The sequence below is a fragment of the Carlito syrichta genome, unplaced genomic scaffold, assembly GCF_000164805.1.
Source record: "Carlito syrichta isolate Samal-C Ts95f unplaced genomic scaffold, Tarsius_syrichta-2.0.1 Scaffold311915, whole genome shotgun sequence".
NCBI lineage: Eukaryota > Metazoa > Chordata > Mammalia > Primates > Tarsiidae > Carlito > Carlito syrichta.
In genome coordinates, this window is record NW_007256011.1 from 318,000 (window position 1) to 333,450 (window position 15,451).

General features: G+C 41.8%; 1 protein-coding gene across 1 annotated transcript in view; it reads left to right on the plus strand.

The window, feature by feature from the left end:
- GTF3C4 (general transcription factor IIIC subunit 4) overlaps window positions 1-15,451 on the plus strand; it is a 28,053-nt gene that overhangs the window by 11,040 nt on the left and 1,562 nt on the right. Inside the window, 4 exon segments of the mRNA XM_008069319.1 lie at window positions 3,250-4,246; window positions 4,249-5,069; window positions 10,423-10,553; window positions 13,725-13,813. Coding sequence (XP_008067510.1) covers window positions 3,250-4,246; window positions 4,249-5,069; window positions 10,423-10,553; window positions 13,725-13,813 — 2,038 coding nt within the window.

The following is a 15,451-nucleotide window of genomic DNA, read 5'->3' on the forward strand; positions in this document are numbered from 1 at the left end:
CACTGCACTCCAGTCTGGGCAACTGAGTGAGACTCCAACTCAAAAAAAAGAAAAAAAGTGCTTGTTAGTAGTATCAATGGCCAGTTGGAAACTGCATAATATACAATTAAGTGATTGGCTGTGGGCAGACCTCTGGGAACTAGACTTTTAAGTGGGTATCTGAGTGCTTGTTTTAATTTGTTAACTAGTTTTGTGATAGGGAGAGTTGGGGGAGGTGTAATAGGCTAATTCAGATGAACATATTAGGAATTGCTACACAAAACTGTTAAGACTCTTCTCCATCAGTCAAGATCTGTGCTGCTCTCCATCCTGTCAAGAATTCTTCCTGTTGTGAGTAGGACCAAGGGTTGCTTGAGCTTCCTTTATTTCATCCTGTGCTGCTGCTTTGGGTTGTCAGTCCTATAAGATTACTTCTGGTTCTACAATAGCTTTTATTTATAGTGAATTTAACCTATTCTAAGGATTATTGCTTAGTTTACAGTATGAAAGGATTTGGTGAACTATTTTAGTTTAGTTTAGTTTAGTTTTAGTTTTTTGAGTTGGAGTCTCACTCTGTCGCCCAGACTGGAGTGCAGTGGCCACTCCTGGCCACTGCAGCCTCGACCTGCTGGGCTCCGGGGATCCTTCCGCCTTAGCCTTCTGAGTAGCTGGAACTACAGGCGCGCACTACCACGCCTGGCTAGTTTTTGATTTATCGTAGAGATGAGGTCTCGCCAAGTTGCCCAGGCGGGTCTCGAACCCGCGGGCTCAGGCAATCCACTCCCCTCGCCTGCCAAGGCGCGGGATTACAGGCTGAGCCCCCGAGCCCGGCTTGTCATGTTTCATATTTTATCTACTCATGGAAAACTCGGGGCTTTGGTTTGCATCATTTTATTTCCAAGCTAGCCACCTCCACCTCACTTAATTGGAAGTTTTAGTCTATGGGGGAATCCACAGTATATTTGAGAGACTATTTTAAATGCCCACTAAAACCAAGATATATAGCCAGAAACAGCATTCCCAGAGTATTCTTTAGTATGAAAAAGGGTAACAACACCCCAGAAAACTTTTATTGTTTTGTGGGGTTTTTTTAAGTTTGACTAACTCTGGTTAAATAATTCTCTATGGTAATTACCTGACCAAAGCATTTAGTGTGCTCCTGTGATTTTTCAAGGGGAAATGATATATAATATATAGTGTTTCCAAAACTTACTTGGCCACAGAACTCTTTCATGGGACAATTTAAGGGAGTGTAGCGTTCTGTGAAACACACTTTAGGGAAAAATTAGTCCTCTTAATTCATTTTATGGACAACTATCTACCTTTTATTTTATATGCTTATTTATTATGTCATCTAACAGCTTTAGCAGAAAAGAGGACAAGATTAGATTATTCCAATTATCCTTTGCAAACCATTCATTTATTAATACATTGAGGGATTTTATTCCCTATTAAGTTTAATGGGCTGTAGTTTTTGTTATATATTTGCCATTTGGGGAATATTTTAAAACTATTTGTTGCACTTTGATTTTCTTACACATCCCCAGTTGTCCAGGCTTTATCTAGAATGTAGTTAATGGTTCTGAGTTAACATCTTCTAAGTTTTTTCTTTGTTCTGGAGTACAATTCCTGTGGGCTTAGGAACTTAAATTCATTTAAAGTGACTTTTATTATATCCATGTACATCTTAGGCTTGAATTCCCTTTTAATCATTTTCAACCCTTTCCAGTTTAAAGATCAGGCTCTGTGATAAAGGAGATTGACACTAAAAAGGAATAGTAAGATTCTCCTTTCTTTTTCTTCTGCCCATTTCTCTAAAGATAGTAGTGGATCTAGTAGATTCTTCTTCCTGTTTCCATCATAACAGAAAACATCCTTTGGTTGATCTCTCTTTTTTTAAGGGTCTAGACCCCCTTTTTGGGTCATATTTTTCTCTTTCCCCATCTTTAAAATCTTTTTAAAGAGCTCATCATCATACAGTTAGGCACTGTTGATATGTGATATGAACTTGGAGGAGGGAGAGATGAATGGGAGCTAGAATGATTCAAAAGGCCTCACAGAGAGAATTAGACCTGGTAGAATAGATGGCATTTACATAGGGGGAATGACTAGACAAGGGAATAGAGCAAAGCAGAGGTGGGAATGTTCAGGAACGGTAGACAGACTAGTCTGACTGGAGTAGACATTATTCTGTAAAAACAGTAGACAAAGCAGTTAGAGTTGACTTTCAGCATAATTTGTCAATGAAATTTCAGATTTTAATAAAACTAAAGCTGGCATTTGTATTGCTGAGGTATTATAAAAGTCCAGATATTGAATTGTATCAAAGATGCATGTAGTTACATATTTGTATAAGTTTTAACACTTTTTTGTTATATGAGTAGATCAGCTAAGTGCTCTGTTGGCTCTTAAGAATCAAGTACAGCCGGTCTCGGTGTCTTAGCCGGTAATCCCGCACTTTGGGAGGCTGAGGTGAGTGGACTGCCTGAGCGCGCAGGTTCGAGACCTGCCTGGGCAACTTGGCGAGACCTCACCTCTACAATAAATCAAAAAATCAGTCGGGCATGGTAGAGCATGCCTGTAATTCTGGCTACTTGGAAGGCTGAGGCGGAAGGATCGCCGGAGCCCAGCAGGACGAGGCTGTGGTGGCCGGGAGCAGCCACTGCACTCTAGTCTGGGCAACAGAGTAAGACTCCAACTCAAAAAAAAAAAAAAAGAAGTTGGGCTCTGTGGCTCAGTCTGTAATCTCGCGCCTTTGGGAGGCTGAGGTGAGTGAATTGCCTGAGCCCGCGGGTTCGAGACCCGCCTGGGCAGCGAGACCTCATCTCTACAATAAATCAAAAAATCAGCTGGGCGTGTAGCACATGCCTGTAATTCCGGCTACTTGGAAGGCTGAGGCAGAAGGATCACCGGAGCCCAGTAGGTCGAGGCTGCAGTGGCCAGGAGCGGTCACTGCACTCCAGTCTGGGCGACAGAGTGAGACTCCAACTCAAAAAAAAAAAAAAAAGAAACAAGTACATCTCTCTTGCTTATGTTAAGTCTAAGAAGAATATGAGGACCAGATTATGAATGATGACAACATTTATTCTGACTTTTTTTTAAATTCCATCTCCTTGAGTAATGTTTGTCTAGTCTTCAGATATGTACTTGATTTTTAAAATGTTGTCATGCTAAAACAGACAGAATTGATAAAAAAATTTTATATACTAATGTGAATCAGTTAATTCAGATAAACATTTATCTGATAATTTTTATATCTCTTATTTTCAGGTTGGCTCAAAAACAGAAGTTGCTGAGTGCAAGGAGAAATTTGCCACCTCCAAGGACCCCACGGTCAGTCAGACTTTCATGTTGGATAGGGTGTTCAACCCCGAGGGGAAAGCATTGCCACCGATGAGAGGATTCAAATACACCAGCTGGTCCCCCATGGGTTGTGATGCCAATGGCAGGTGCCTCTTGGCAGCACTGACTATGGACAATCGCTTGACCATCCAGGCTAACCTCAACAGACTCCAGTGGGTCCAGCTGGTCGATCTGACTGAAATCTATGGAGAACGTCTTTATGAGACCAGTTACAGGCTCTCTAAAAATGAGGCCCCAGAAGGAAATCTCGGAGATTTTGCTGAGTTTCAAAGGAGACATAGCATGCAGACCCCGGTCAGGATGGAGTGGTCGGGCATTTGTACCACTCAACAAGTCAAGCATAACAACGAATGCCGGGACGTTGGCAGTGTGCTCCTGGCCGTCCTCTTTGAAAACGGGAATATCGCCGTGTGGCAATTTCAGCTACCATTTGTAGGAAAGGAATCCATCTCTTCGTGCAACACAATTGAGTCAGGAATCAACTCTCCTAGTGTTTTGTTTTGGTGGGAATATGAGCACAATAATCGGAAGATGAGTGGCCTTATTGTAGGGAGTGCATTTGGACCTGTAAAAATTCTACCTGTCAATCTCAAAGCAGTCAAAGGCTATTTCACTTTACGGCAGCCTGTTGTCTTGTGGAAGGAAATGGACCAGTTGCCTGTGCACAGCATCAAGTGTGTACCACTTTATCATCCTTACCAGAAGTGTAGTTGTAGCTTAGTAGTGGCTGCAAGAGGCTCTTATGTGTTTTGGTGTCTTCTTCTGATCTCCAAGGCAGGGCTGAATGTTCACAATTCCCATGTCACAGGCCTTCACTCACTGCCAATTGTCTCCATGACTGCAGACAAACAGAATGGAACAGTATATACTTGCTCCAGTGATGGGAAGGTGAGGCAGTTGATTCCTATTTCACAGATGTTGCATTAAAGTTTGAACACCAGTTGATTAAGCTATCAGATGTGTTTGGCTCGGTGAGGACTCACGGGATAGCAGTGAGTCCCTGCGGGGCGTATCTAGCCATCATTACAACTGAGGGCATGGTCAATGGCCTCCACCCTGTTAACAAGAACTACCAGGTCCAGTTTGTTACTCTCAAAACCTTTGAAGAGGCAGCTGCTCAGCTCCTGGAATCGTCAGTTCAAAATCTTTTTAAGCAGGTAGATTTAATAGACCTAGTACGCTGGAAGATTTTAAAAGATAAACATATCCCTCAGTTTTTACATGAAGCCTTAGAAAAAAAGATTGAAAGCAGCGGGGTCACCTATTTTTGGCGTTTCAAGCTTTTCCTCCTGAGGATTTTGTATCAGTCAATGCAGAAAACCCCTTCAGAAGCCTTGTGGAAACCTGCCCATGAGGACTCAAAAATCTTCCTGGTTGACTCGCCTGAGCGAGGCAATGCCGAGGATGAGCAACACGAAGAAGGAACTTCTTCCAAACAGGTGACTAAGCAAGGCCTGCCGGAGAGGAGCCGGAGCAGCGAGGTAGAGGAGCCCGCTGATGACCCCCAGGCTGGGGATGCCGGAGGCCGCGAGCCCGTGGAAGAGAAACTCCTGGAAATCCAAGGGAAAATTGAAGCCGTGGAGATGCACTTGACCAGGGAACACATGAAGCGAGTCTTGGGAGAAGTCTATCTGCACACGTGGATCACAGAAAACACCAGCATCCCGACCAGAGGACTCTGTAACTTCTTAATGTCTGATGAAGAATATGATGACAGAACAGCACGGGTAGGTGTCCATTAACAAACACTCCGAAAAGTCTACTTTCTTTGCAAGAAAGAAATGACTTAAGTTGAATTTCTAAAGCTCAACTTTTGCTTTGACATTTTTTAGGTAATTGCATGAGGTACAGGCGAATTCACAGGAAACATGGATTAATGCAGAGGACACATTCATAGCATACACATGATATTTTGAATCTTCCTTACACTGTGGCCTTAATTGTATTGCAGGGTTTGCGAGATGAGATTTCCAGGCTGTGGGTTAGCTCAGGGAGGCTGTGTTTAGCGGAATAGTATGCGGTGGGCAGACGCAGCAATGGAGACAGTATCCGTGCTCTCTACTCCTATTTTACAAATGTTTTGGTGGAGATGGCATAGGGGTCATGCTTTCAGTTTGGAGGGACTTAAGGATATCTTCTGATATAGCTAATAAGAACCTATAAAATATAAACAAGTCATTACTTGTGTCTGATTTTCACAGAAACTGGGCATAATCTTTATTTTGGTATTTAGAACAATCTTGCAGTGTTATCCAAAATGTATCCCATAGAATTCAAGTTCCCTAACAGAACACGAGGGTTCCATGCTTGGGGAAATACTGCTTACTCTGTATACCTTCAAGTTCCCAGTGCATGTTATCATTCCAAGGGTTCTGAGAAGTACTGCAGAAAAGAAACCATCACCTTTGTGTGGCTTAGTATTACAAAGGCTTCTTGATCAGGGAATCCTTCATGCAGCTAACAGCTGCGAAAATCATGAAGACATTGTGTTCCAAGGACTATGTTGTATACTAAAATATTTAAAACCACAAAAGTCTGTATTGCTTTTTAATTCGAAAATTGACACTTGGTATTTCATTGCCTAAAGTCTTATGTAAAATATTAATTGAAGGCAATAATATCTTCATTCTTCATGTTAAACCATTCACAAATCACTTATTGAATTTTTTTATTGGAAAGGGTGTGTGTGTGTACATGTACATCCCTGAAAATTATTGCTTAGAGGATGTTTACAATGCTTTTAAGAGTCATTAAAATGGAGGTGAGTGAATTGCCTGAGCCTGCGGGTTCGAGACCCGCCTGGGCAGCGAGACCTCATCTCTACAATAAATCAAAAAATCTGCCGGGCGTGGTAGCGCATGCCTGTAATTCCGGCTACTTGGAAGGCTGAGGCGGAAGGATCGCCGGAGCCCAGCAGGTCGAGGCTGCGGTGGCCGGGAGCGGCCACTGCACTCCAGTCTGGGTGACAGAGTGAGACTCCAACTCAAAAAAAAAAAAAAAGTCAACTTTTAAATGTGTTTCATTGTGTTCTAACTTGTCTAGAAAAGTATCTGGGTTATCACTGTGCCATGAGACCCAGTTAGGTTTTATTATAAGGTCAGTGAAAAATTAGCAAAAACATTTATTTTTATTTTTTAAAGATGTGGTATACAAATATTCATTATGCATATACTCCCACAGCAGATTCAGCAAAAACATTTTAGAAAATAAGCAATGGAAGTCAGTTCTTTTTTTTTTTTTGAATTGGAGTCTCACTCTTGTCATCCAGGCTGGAATTCAGTGGCATGCTCATGGCCACTGCAGCCACAACCTGCTGGGCTCAGGCAATCCTTCCACCTCAGCCTTCCAAGTAGCTGGAACTACAAACTCAAGCCACCACGCCTGGCTAGTTGTTGTGATTTATTGTAGAGATGAGGTCTCACCAAGTTGCCCAGGCTGGTCTTGAACCCCCAGGCTCAGGCAGTCCTCTGGCTTCAGCCTCCCAAAGTGCTGGAATTACAGTCTGAGCCACTGTGCCGGCTGAAAGTCAGTACTTAATGGTTTAGAGGAACTGGGTGCCACATGAGCCTAGGAAGCTATGTTTAGTGTGATGATGTGGTTCCAACAGAGCCAGTTTGAAAAACAGGAGGTTGGGCCCCTCCCCATCTTTAGCAGCTGAGGTTTGATTGAAGACCATGCATTGCATTTCTTAAAAATCCAACTATACATGCATTAAGCGATATACATAAAAATAACCTAGGATGTTGATCTGATTGTATTTATCAGTTATTTCTGAGATTCCCAGCCTAGCATGCTGGTAGCGTTGACCTGCACTTCTCAACCTTTTTTTCCATCGTCATCTCCCCCGGAGTATTTTTAGACATTTTTTTCCTAATTGCCCCTGCTCATGATGTTTTAATACCACAGATATGTTTTGCGTATCTGCTTCTGTGCAGTATGTATACATCTGTGTCTTGTACATAAAAAGAAAACCAGCAACCAGTGTTTGCTGCCTTGGAAGGACTGTCACTCCCATTGAGAATGCATAAATCAAAAGGATGCAGTTGCGTTTGCATGGTCAAGGCCATCAAAAGCAAACAGAGGCAGTCCTTCCTTATATAAACTGAGATGCCTCTGTACTGGAAAAATTGGGAGTATTTTTTGTCGCTGTGCCATTATGAGGATATTTGGCCTGACTAGAAAAGAGGGATGAGGATGGTTATTAGCCCTTTGCAATCGAATGCCCCCTTTCAGGGTACGTAAAGAGATTGCTGGTGATTATACAGGACAAACATATATGCCAATGCAAATTTTTAAAAAATGTATGTTTCCTTCAAGTTTTTCATCCAAATTGCACAAAAAAGCAAAGAGATGGAATATATACTGGGATTTACGTAAAAAAAAAAAAATCAGTTGGCGTTATATGGAAAGAGAAGCTATGAAGTGTTTTCACAGTGGTGTACAGACTGGACAATAAATTACATATTATTAATGTGGGAGGAAGAAAACAAGACTGCGTTGTCTGCTTGAATAGAAAAACACCAGGTAGAAGATGTCCAACAAATTACTATTGCAAACCCGGCTCGGTGGCTCAGCCTGTAATCCCGCGCCTTTGGGAGGCTGAGGTGAGTGGATTACCTGAGCCCGCGGGTTTCAGACTCGCCTGGGCAGGCGAGACCTCATCTCTACAATAAATCAAAAAATTAGCCGGGCGTGGTAGCACGCGCCTGTAATTCTGGCTACTCGGAAGGCTGAGGCGGAAGGATCGCCAGAGTCCAGCAGGTCGAGGCTGCGGTCGGTGGCCAGGAGTGGCCACTGCACTCCAGTCTGGGCGACTGAGTGAGACTCCAACTCAAAAAAAAAAAAAAAATTACCATTGCATAACATGTATCAATGAACCTGCAATTCATGTTGGTGACTGTTAAACATGCTACCACATGCTAGAAAGTATTAAGAGGCCAGACACGGTGGCTCAAGCCTGTAATCCCAGCACTTTGGGAGGTTGAGGTAAGGAAATTGTCTGAGCCCACGGTTTTGAGAACAGCCTAGGCAACTTGGTGAGAACTCATCTCTACAATGAATCCAAAAATTAGCTGGGCACAATAGCGTGCACCTGTAGTTTCAGCTAGGTTGGAAGACTGAGTCAAAAGGATTGCCAGAACCCCAGCAGGTCAACGCTGAGCATGCCACTGCACTCTAGCCTGGGCAATGGAGTGAGACTCCAACTCAAAAAAAAAAAAAGTATAATATATAAAATTTTGATTTTTTTTTTGTCATAACTATTTGTTCCTCGATGTCCAGATTTCATTTTAAGCCAAATATTATTACAATAAAATAATTGATTCCAATGCTGTCCTATTTAATATGAAGTGATTCATTTTTCACTATTTTGTAAAAAAATGCAGTCAAATTGCTGATAGGTGATCAGCGAGATATCTCCAGGTGTGAAGGGTTAGAATTCTTAAGGCTGAGAAGCAAAAAGAACAAAAATTAATGGGATTTTAATTTTTAAAGTAGCCGGCTCAGTGGCTCAGCCTGTAATCCCGCGCCTTTGGGAGGCTGAGGTGAGTGGATTACCTGAGCCCACGGATTCGAGATCCGCCTGGGCAACTTGGCGAGACCTCATCTCTACAATAAATCAAAAAATCAGCTGGGTGTGGTAGCGCATGCCTGTAATTCCGGCTGCTCGGAAGGCTGAGGCGGAAGGATCACCAGAGCCCAGCAGGTCGAGGCTGCGGTGGCTGGGAGTGGCCACTGCACTCCAGTCTGGGCGACAGAGTGAGACGCCAACTCAAAAAAAAAAAAAAAATTTTTTGTTAAGTATATGCAGAAGAGGTAAGATAACTCTTACTGACTTGTACCAGCTTGCCCACATCTGAACTATTAAGACACCCTTTGAAACTTAAGTGAATTAATTTTAGTGAGTTACTTCAAAGTCTTGTGGAATCTTCCATTTGAAGGGCACTATTGCTAGCAAGAGAAGATGGTTCGAGGTTGGTGTATCTATCCCACGTCGCCCAGTGATATATCCAGTGAAATTTTGTTTTGTTTTATTTTTGTTTTTTTAACAAAATAATAGTGAATCTATGTTTTTTAAGAGTACAGTCTTAAGCAAAGCAAAGCTGAAACAGGAACAAGGCCTAGAATCTGTGCTGTCACCTCTTTCTCACTGCCACCTTCCTGCACCCACAGTGGGTCTTACCCTGCTCAGCAGTGAGGATCAGTATATCTCAGATTGCAGGCTCCTGGACTAGATTAGTCATGGGTCTTTGGGCCATCTGAAGCAATTATTTTTTGATTCTGATTATTTTTTTACTTTGTAAGCCTTTCTTTAAAAATAGACATTTGAGCCAGGCTCGGTGGCTCAGCCTGTAATCCCAGCACTTTGGGAGGCTGAGGTGAGTGGATTGCCAACCCGCGGGTTCAAGACCTGCCTGGGCAGCAAGACCTCATCTCCACAATAAATCAAAAAATCAGCCGGGCGTGGTAGCGCGTGCATGTAATTCCGGCTACTCGGAAGGCTGAGGTGGAAGGATCACCGGAGCCCAGCAAGTGAGGCTGCGGTGGCCGGGAGCGGCCACTGCATTCCAGTCTGGGCAACCAAGTGAGACTCCAACTCAAAAAAAAAAAAAAAAGATATTTGTACAGTTTTACAGTTAGTGATATTCTTTGTGATGTTTTGCCTAAAGAGATTATGCTTTTCCTTCTTAAAGTCAAAACATAAATAATAGCTAAATACTTTGTCTTCTGACAGAACTCTGCAGTCCTTGTTTCAGAAGCAACTAAAACAAGGCAAGTAATAAGATTTTGGTTTTCAGAACAGTTTTTCCCTTAGTGGTTGTAGTTTACCCTGTTGTCACAGAGTCCCTGGATGAATCTATGTAATCTATACAATAGATTACAAATTAAATAGATTACACAGATTACAAATCTAGCTCTTTTACTTTTCACACAGTATGATCAGCCTGTGTAGAAATGCAAACCTCCTGTCTCATAAGATGCTGCGTTTTTCTTTTTCATTTTTTCCTTTGTGTTAGCAGACTCTTCTTCAGGAAATTCTACTCTCACTACTAAACTTTGCTGACTTCTTTGTCTTTCTAGGTGCTGATTGGACATATCTCAAAGAAGATGAACAAGCAAACTTTCCCTGAGCACTGTAGTTTATGCAAAGAGATCTTGCCATTCACAGATCGCAAACAGGCAGTCTGTTCCAATGGCCACATTTGGCTCCGGTAAGCCATTTTAAAAACTCCTGCTTTTGCTCATTTCTCACTTTGTGTGGCAAAAAACACTAAAGTATTTATCACAGTTATATGTGGCCATGCCATAATGTTGGAGAAAATCTAGTATGCTGGAGTCTGACATGGACTTTTTCAGGATGACTAAAGCAGGATGGCCTTTAAAGGCAGTTTTTTACTGCTTGATATATGTGTAGGGATTTCCTTATTTATTTTGATAATACTGTTTTCCTTTGAAGTAGTGTTAAGTTTTTTTAAAGTATTATTACTAAGTAATACCTGTTAAGTTTAATGAATCCACACGTGTGCTTTTTTTTGGTTTGTTTGCTTAATTTCATAGTAAAAGGTAGGTGTCTTCTCCTCTCCTCTTAGGCTCACTATGAGGTAACCTTTGTGTGTCCTTCTTTTATTCGACTTGTGAGCTGTGTTTGGCACAATCACTCCCTCCTGGAACCACTTTCATCACCAGGACACAGCACTCCCTGGTTTTCTTCATGCCTTTCGCTCTTCATTCTCACTTTGCTGATGCTACCTCATCTCATTGATGTCCATCTTTGGACCTGTGTTTCTTCTCTCAACATTTTCCCTAGGTGGCTGCATATCATCGTACACTGATGACTTAAGCATATAGCTGTAACCTGTATCTCTCCCTTTAAGTAACTACCTGCTCAGTGTCTCTATTTGAATGTTTAACAGGCATTTCAAATTGGAATCCAACCTTTTCTCACTACCTCTGCCTCTACAGCCCTGGTCCAAGACAGCATTGTTGCCTGCCCAGATTATTATCCCTGTTACCTTCTGTCTTGGTCTTCCTACTTCCATTCTTGCCCCTCCAGTCTGTTCTCCATTATAGCCATGGTTGAGCTTCTGTTAGGACTATGTCAGCTCATGTCACCCCTCTACTCAAAACTCTCCAATGGCTACCCATTTCTGATGAGTAAAAGGTAAAATCCAGACTACACAGCCTGGGCCTGTCTATCCCCTTGCCCTCTCTCTGACCTCATCTCTTATGTTTCTCCATCTTGCTGTCTTCACTCCAGGCATACTGGCCTTGTTGTTCCTCAGGTACACGAGGCACCCCTTCTACTTCAGGACATCGGCCAGTGCCTGTGCCTCTACCTGAAATGTTCTTCCAGCAGATGTCTGCGTGGCTTCCTCAAATGTTACTTTTTTAGTTAGGCCTTCCTGGCACGATATCTAAAATTGTAATGCCCTACTGACATCCCCCTCCCTCTCAATATTTCACATCCCTCTTCCGTTATTTTCTTCCTTAATAATTATTGCTATTTATATATGTTTCTTACTTTTTCTTATTTTCTTTCCTCTGGAATAGAAACCTCAATGAGTACAGGAACTTTCTGTGTTTTGTTCACAACTATTGCTAGAACAATGCCTGGTACATGGTAGATACTCAGTAAAATTTTTAAATTTATTTTTAACAGAAACAGGATTGTACTACACATACATCTTAATAACTTACCGGTTCTCTTATCAAAAGATCATGGGCATTTTTTTCTACATCAGTACAAAGATAGTTTATTTCTTTGTTGATGGATATTTGGAGTTTTTTCCAATTTTAATGCATTCCTACACTCTTTCTTTTCTTGCATTTTCTTTTTTTGAGATGAGGTCTCTGCTGTCCAGGCTGTATTTGAATTCTAGGACTCAAACAATCCTCCCACCTCAGCCTCCTGGGTAGCTGGGACCACAGGCATGTGCTACCACACCCAGCTCCAACATTTTTTCTTTTTTAAAAAATAATTTAATTTTTTTTTATTTTAAAGATGTGGGGTACAATTCAGGGTTAGGTATACAAATGTTCATTATGCAGGTACCCTTGTTGATGAGGTGTGCCCCTCCCTCCCCTGGCAGTTTTCCACTACTACAAATCCCTTTCATATAATATTCTTATTATGATAATTGTTAAAGGTCCACTTATGAGTGAGAACATATGGTACTCTGTTCTTTGTTTCTGTGATAGGTCACTGAGTATGATAGACTCTAAATTCGTCCAAATTGTTGCAAAGTCCACATGTTTGTCCTTCTTTATGACTGCATAATATTTCATTGTATATATGTACCATGTTTTTTTATCCAGTCCAGCTTCAATGGGCAGCATGGTTGGTTCCATGTTTTTGCCATTATGAATAGAGCTGCAACAAACCTGCATGTGTGGGTATCTTTTTTGTAGAATGATTTCAACATTTTTTCTAATTTGTTCAGATGTTTTTTTAAGGGGGGAGAGAATAGGAAATAAGCTTATAGTATATTTTATTTTGTAATTTAAAAAAAAACAGCTAACATTTATGGAGCACTGTTAATATGCCAAGCATAATCTAAGCAGTACACACGTATTAAGTTACTGTATCCTCACCACAACCATGCATGGGGGAGCACCGTGATTATTTTTGCTTTTACAGATGAGGAAATGGGAGTCTGGCAAAGTTAAATTACTTGCCTGTGGTCACACCAGTGGTTTGTGGTAGAGCTCAGAACCTGGCATTGTGACTCAAATCCACACGTGTAATCACTACACAGTAATGTCTCACTGTTGGGCTATTTCAGAAAAATTATTTTCATTTTTGTTGATTAAAGTTAGTGCCAAAATGCCTCCACATAATTTCTCTATGTGAGAATGAGTGCTTGCTATCACTCCAGATGTAACCTTTCCTCCTGTATACCCTAGTCTGTACTCAAGATAAACCTGCTTGGAGTTCCTTCCCTTAACCTCCCTCTTAGAATTTTCTACCCTGTAGTTGCTCAACTTAAAACTTACCTTCGGAAGACTTTACCTACAGAACTCAGATATCAAGAATTCAAAGTACAGTCAGTTATAGACAAACTAACCTCTTTCTTGGTGCTGCAAACATTGGGGGGGAAAGCGAACGAGGAAAAAAAAAAAACCCTGCAGTCTGTCTGGATTAGAAACTTTGTATCTCTTAGCTTAGTAATATGATAGCCCCTTCTCTTTTACTAAGTGTGAGGTGGTGTAGGTTTGGCAAGCTTTGGTGCACAGAGGGAGACATTGTTGCCAAGAATTTGTGAAGTATCCTACCACTTTCACTTGGTTAATGTATGGTTTTAGAGTAACTGTGGTGGCATTATACTAGGCTGCTTTCCCCCAGCAAGCCCTCATCCTTGACGATACAATCTGTCTTCTTTCAGGTGCTTTTTAACCTACCAGTCCTGCCAGAGTTTGATATACAGACGGTGTTTGCTCCATGACAGCATTGCCCGGCATCCAGCTCCAGAAGGTGAATACTTTCTGTGCCTGGGGAGGGTGAATGGAGTATGCTGGCAGAGTGCCAGCGCCCTGAGGAACGGCTCAGGTCACACTCCACACTGCTTAGCATTGTGCCGTCAGGGATGGGGAGCAGGCTCATGCGGCTCTGCACAGTGTTATCATGAAGCCACAACTAATTAAAACATGGTTATTGGAATATGTCATGTTAAAGTACTGATTGCACTTTAGTGTGTGAGTTAAGTGGGCCTGCAGTTGCTGTTCTGTCACTGCAAACAAATTATTCATCCCAAAGTCAGAGTTTGTTTTAGATGGCATAGATAGATTATATTTGAATGAAAATTCTTCAAATGATATTATATACAAAGATGATATTGCAGAACTAGTAATAGGATGCACACTTATAGTCCTTCTTCTAGGAGTTTTCCCTGTTGATCTACATTCTCTTTCCTGATAGTCTTGGTGTCAAAGAGTACATTTCCATTTCTGAGATAACTAGCTGGAATAAGATCACTGAGTGGGCAGGGAATTCATGATTTAATAGCCACATGACTGTCAGATTTTGACTTGAGATTCACTAATATCACACTTTAATCAAATAGCTAACTAGACACAGTATATACAATTATCGGTGTATTTGGGGGAAATTTGTGGTCTCAGTTAACTGAATCTAAAAGCATTCTGCATAAAACTTCATCCTTATTTTTTACTTTTGCTCTAAATTGGCTGAAGCACTCTAATTCTCAGAAACTGGTATGTGTTACCTTGTGTTCTGTTTTAGCTTTTTATCAGGGAAACTATAATCATACACAGAAGTAAAGAGAGGAATATAATAAACTCCTGTATGCCCATCACCCCACTTCAGAAGTGATCAGCTCATGGCCTTTTCTGTTTTCATCTGGAGTTCTCCACCCACCTCCCTCCTATTGGATTATTTTGAAACACATTTTTGGGAGCTGTTAAACAGTTACTGCAATGAATTGGTTTACTATGTAGGCAGGAAATCTGGAGAAGATTGAAACTTTAAAAATCCTGCCCATTGACTCTGAGTTGAGCCATTTATAGCTCTTGGGAAGAATGAAAAGCTACTGGCTCTAAAGAAAGCATTAGATTAGAGCAGAGTTGTTCACAGACCAAAGGAGGAGGAGATATTGACCCAGTATTGCCATGTTTTTATTTCTCAAAGTAATGACACTTTTATTTATTTATTTATTTTTTGAGATGGAGTCTCACTCTGTCACCCAGACTGGAGTTCAGTGGCCACTCCTGGCCACCGCAGCCTCGACCTGCTGGGCGCCGGCAATCCTTTCGCTTCAGCCTTTCCAGTAGCCTCAGCCTTCCCAGTAACCAGAATTACAGGCATGTGCTACCACGCCGAGCTGATTTTTTGATTTATTGTAGAGATACGGTCTCGCTGCCCAGGCAGGTCTCGAACCTGCGGGTGCAGGCAATCCACTCACCTCAGCCTCCTAAAGGCGCGGGATTACAGGCTGAGCCACTGAGCCCGGCTAGTAATGACATTTTTAAAAATGATCATAAGCCGGACTCGGTGGCTCAGCCTGTAATCCCAGTGCTTTGGGAGGCTGAGGTAAGTGGATTGCCTGAGCTCGTGGGTTCAAGACCCACCTGGGCAACTTGGTGAGACCTCATC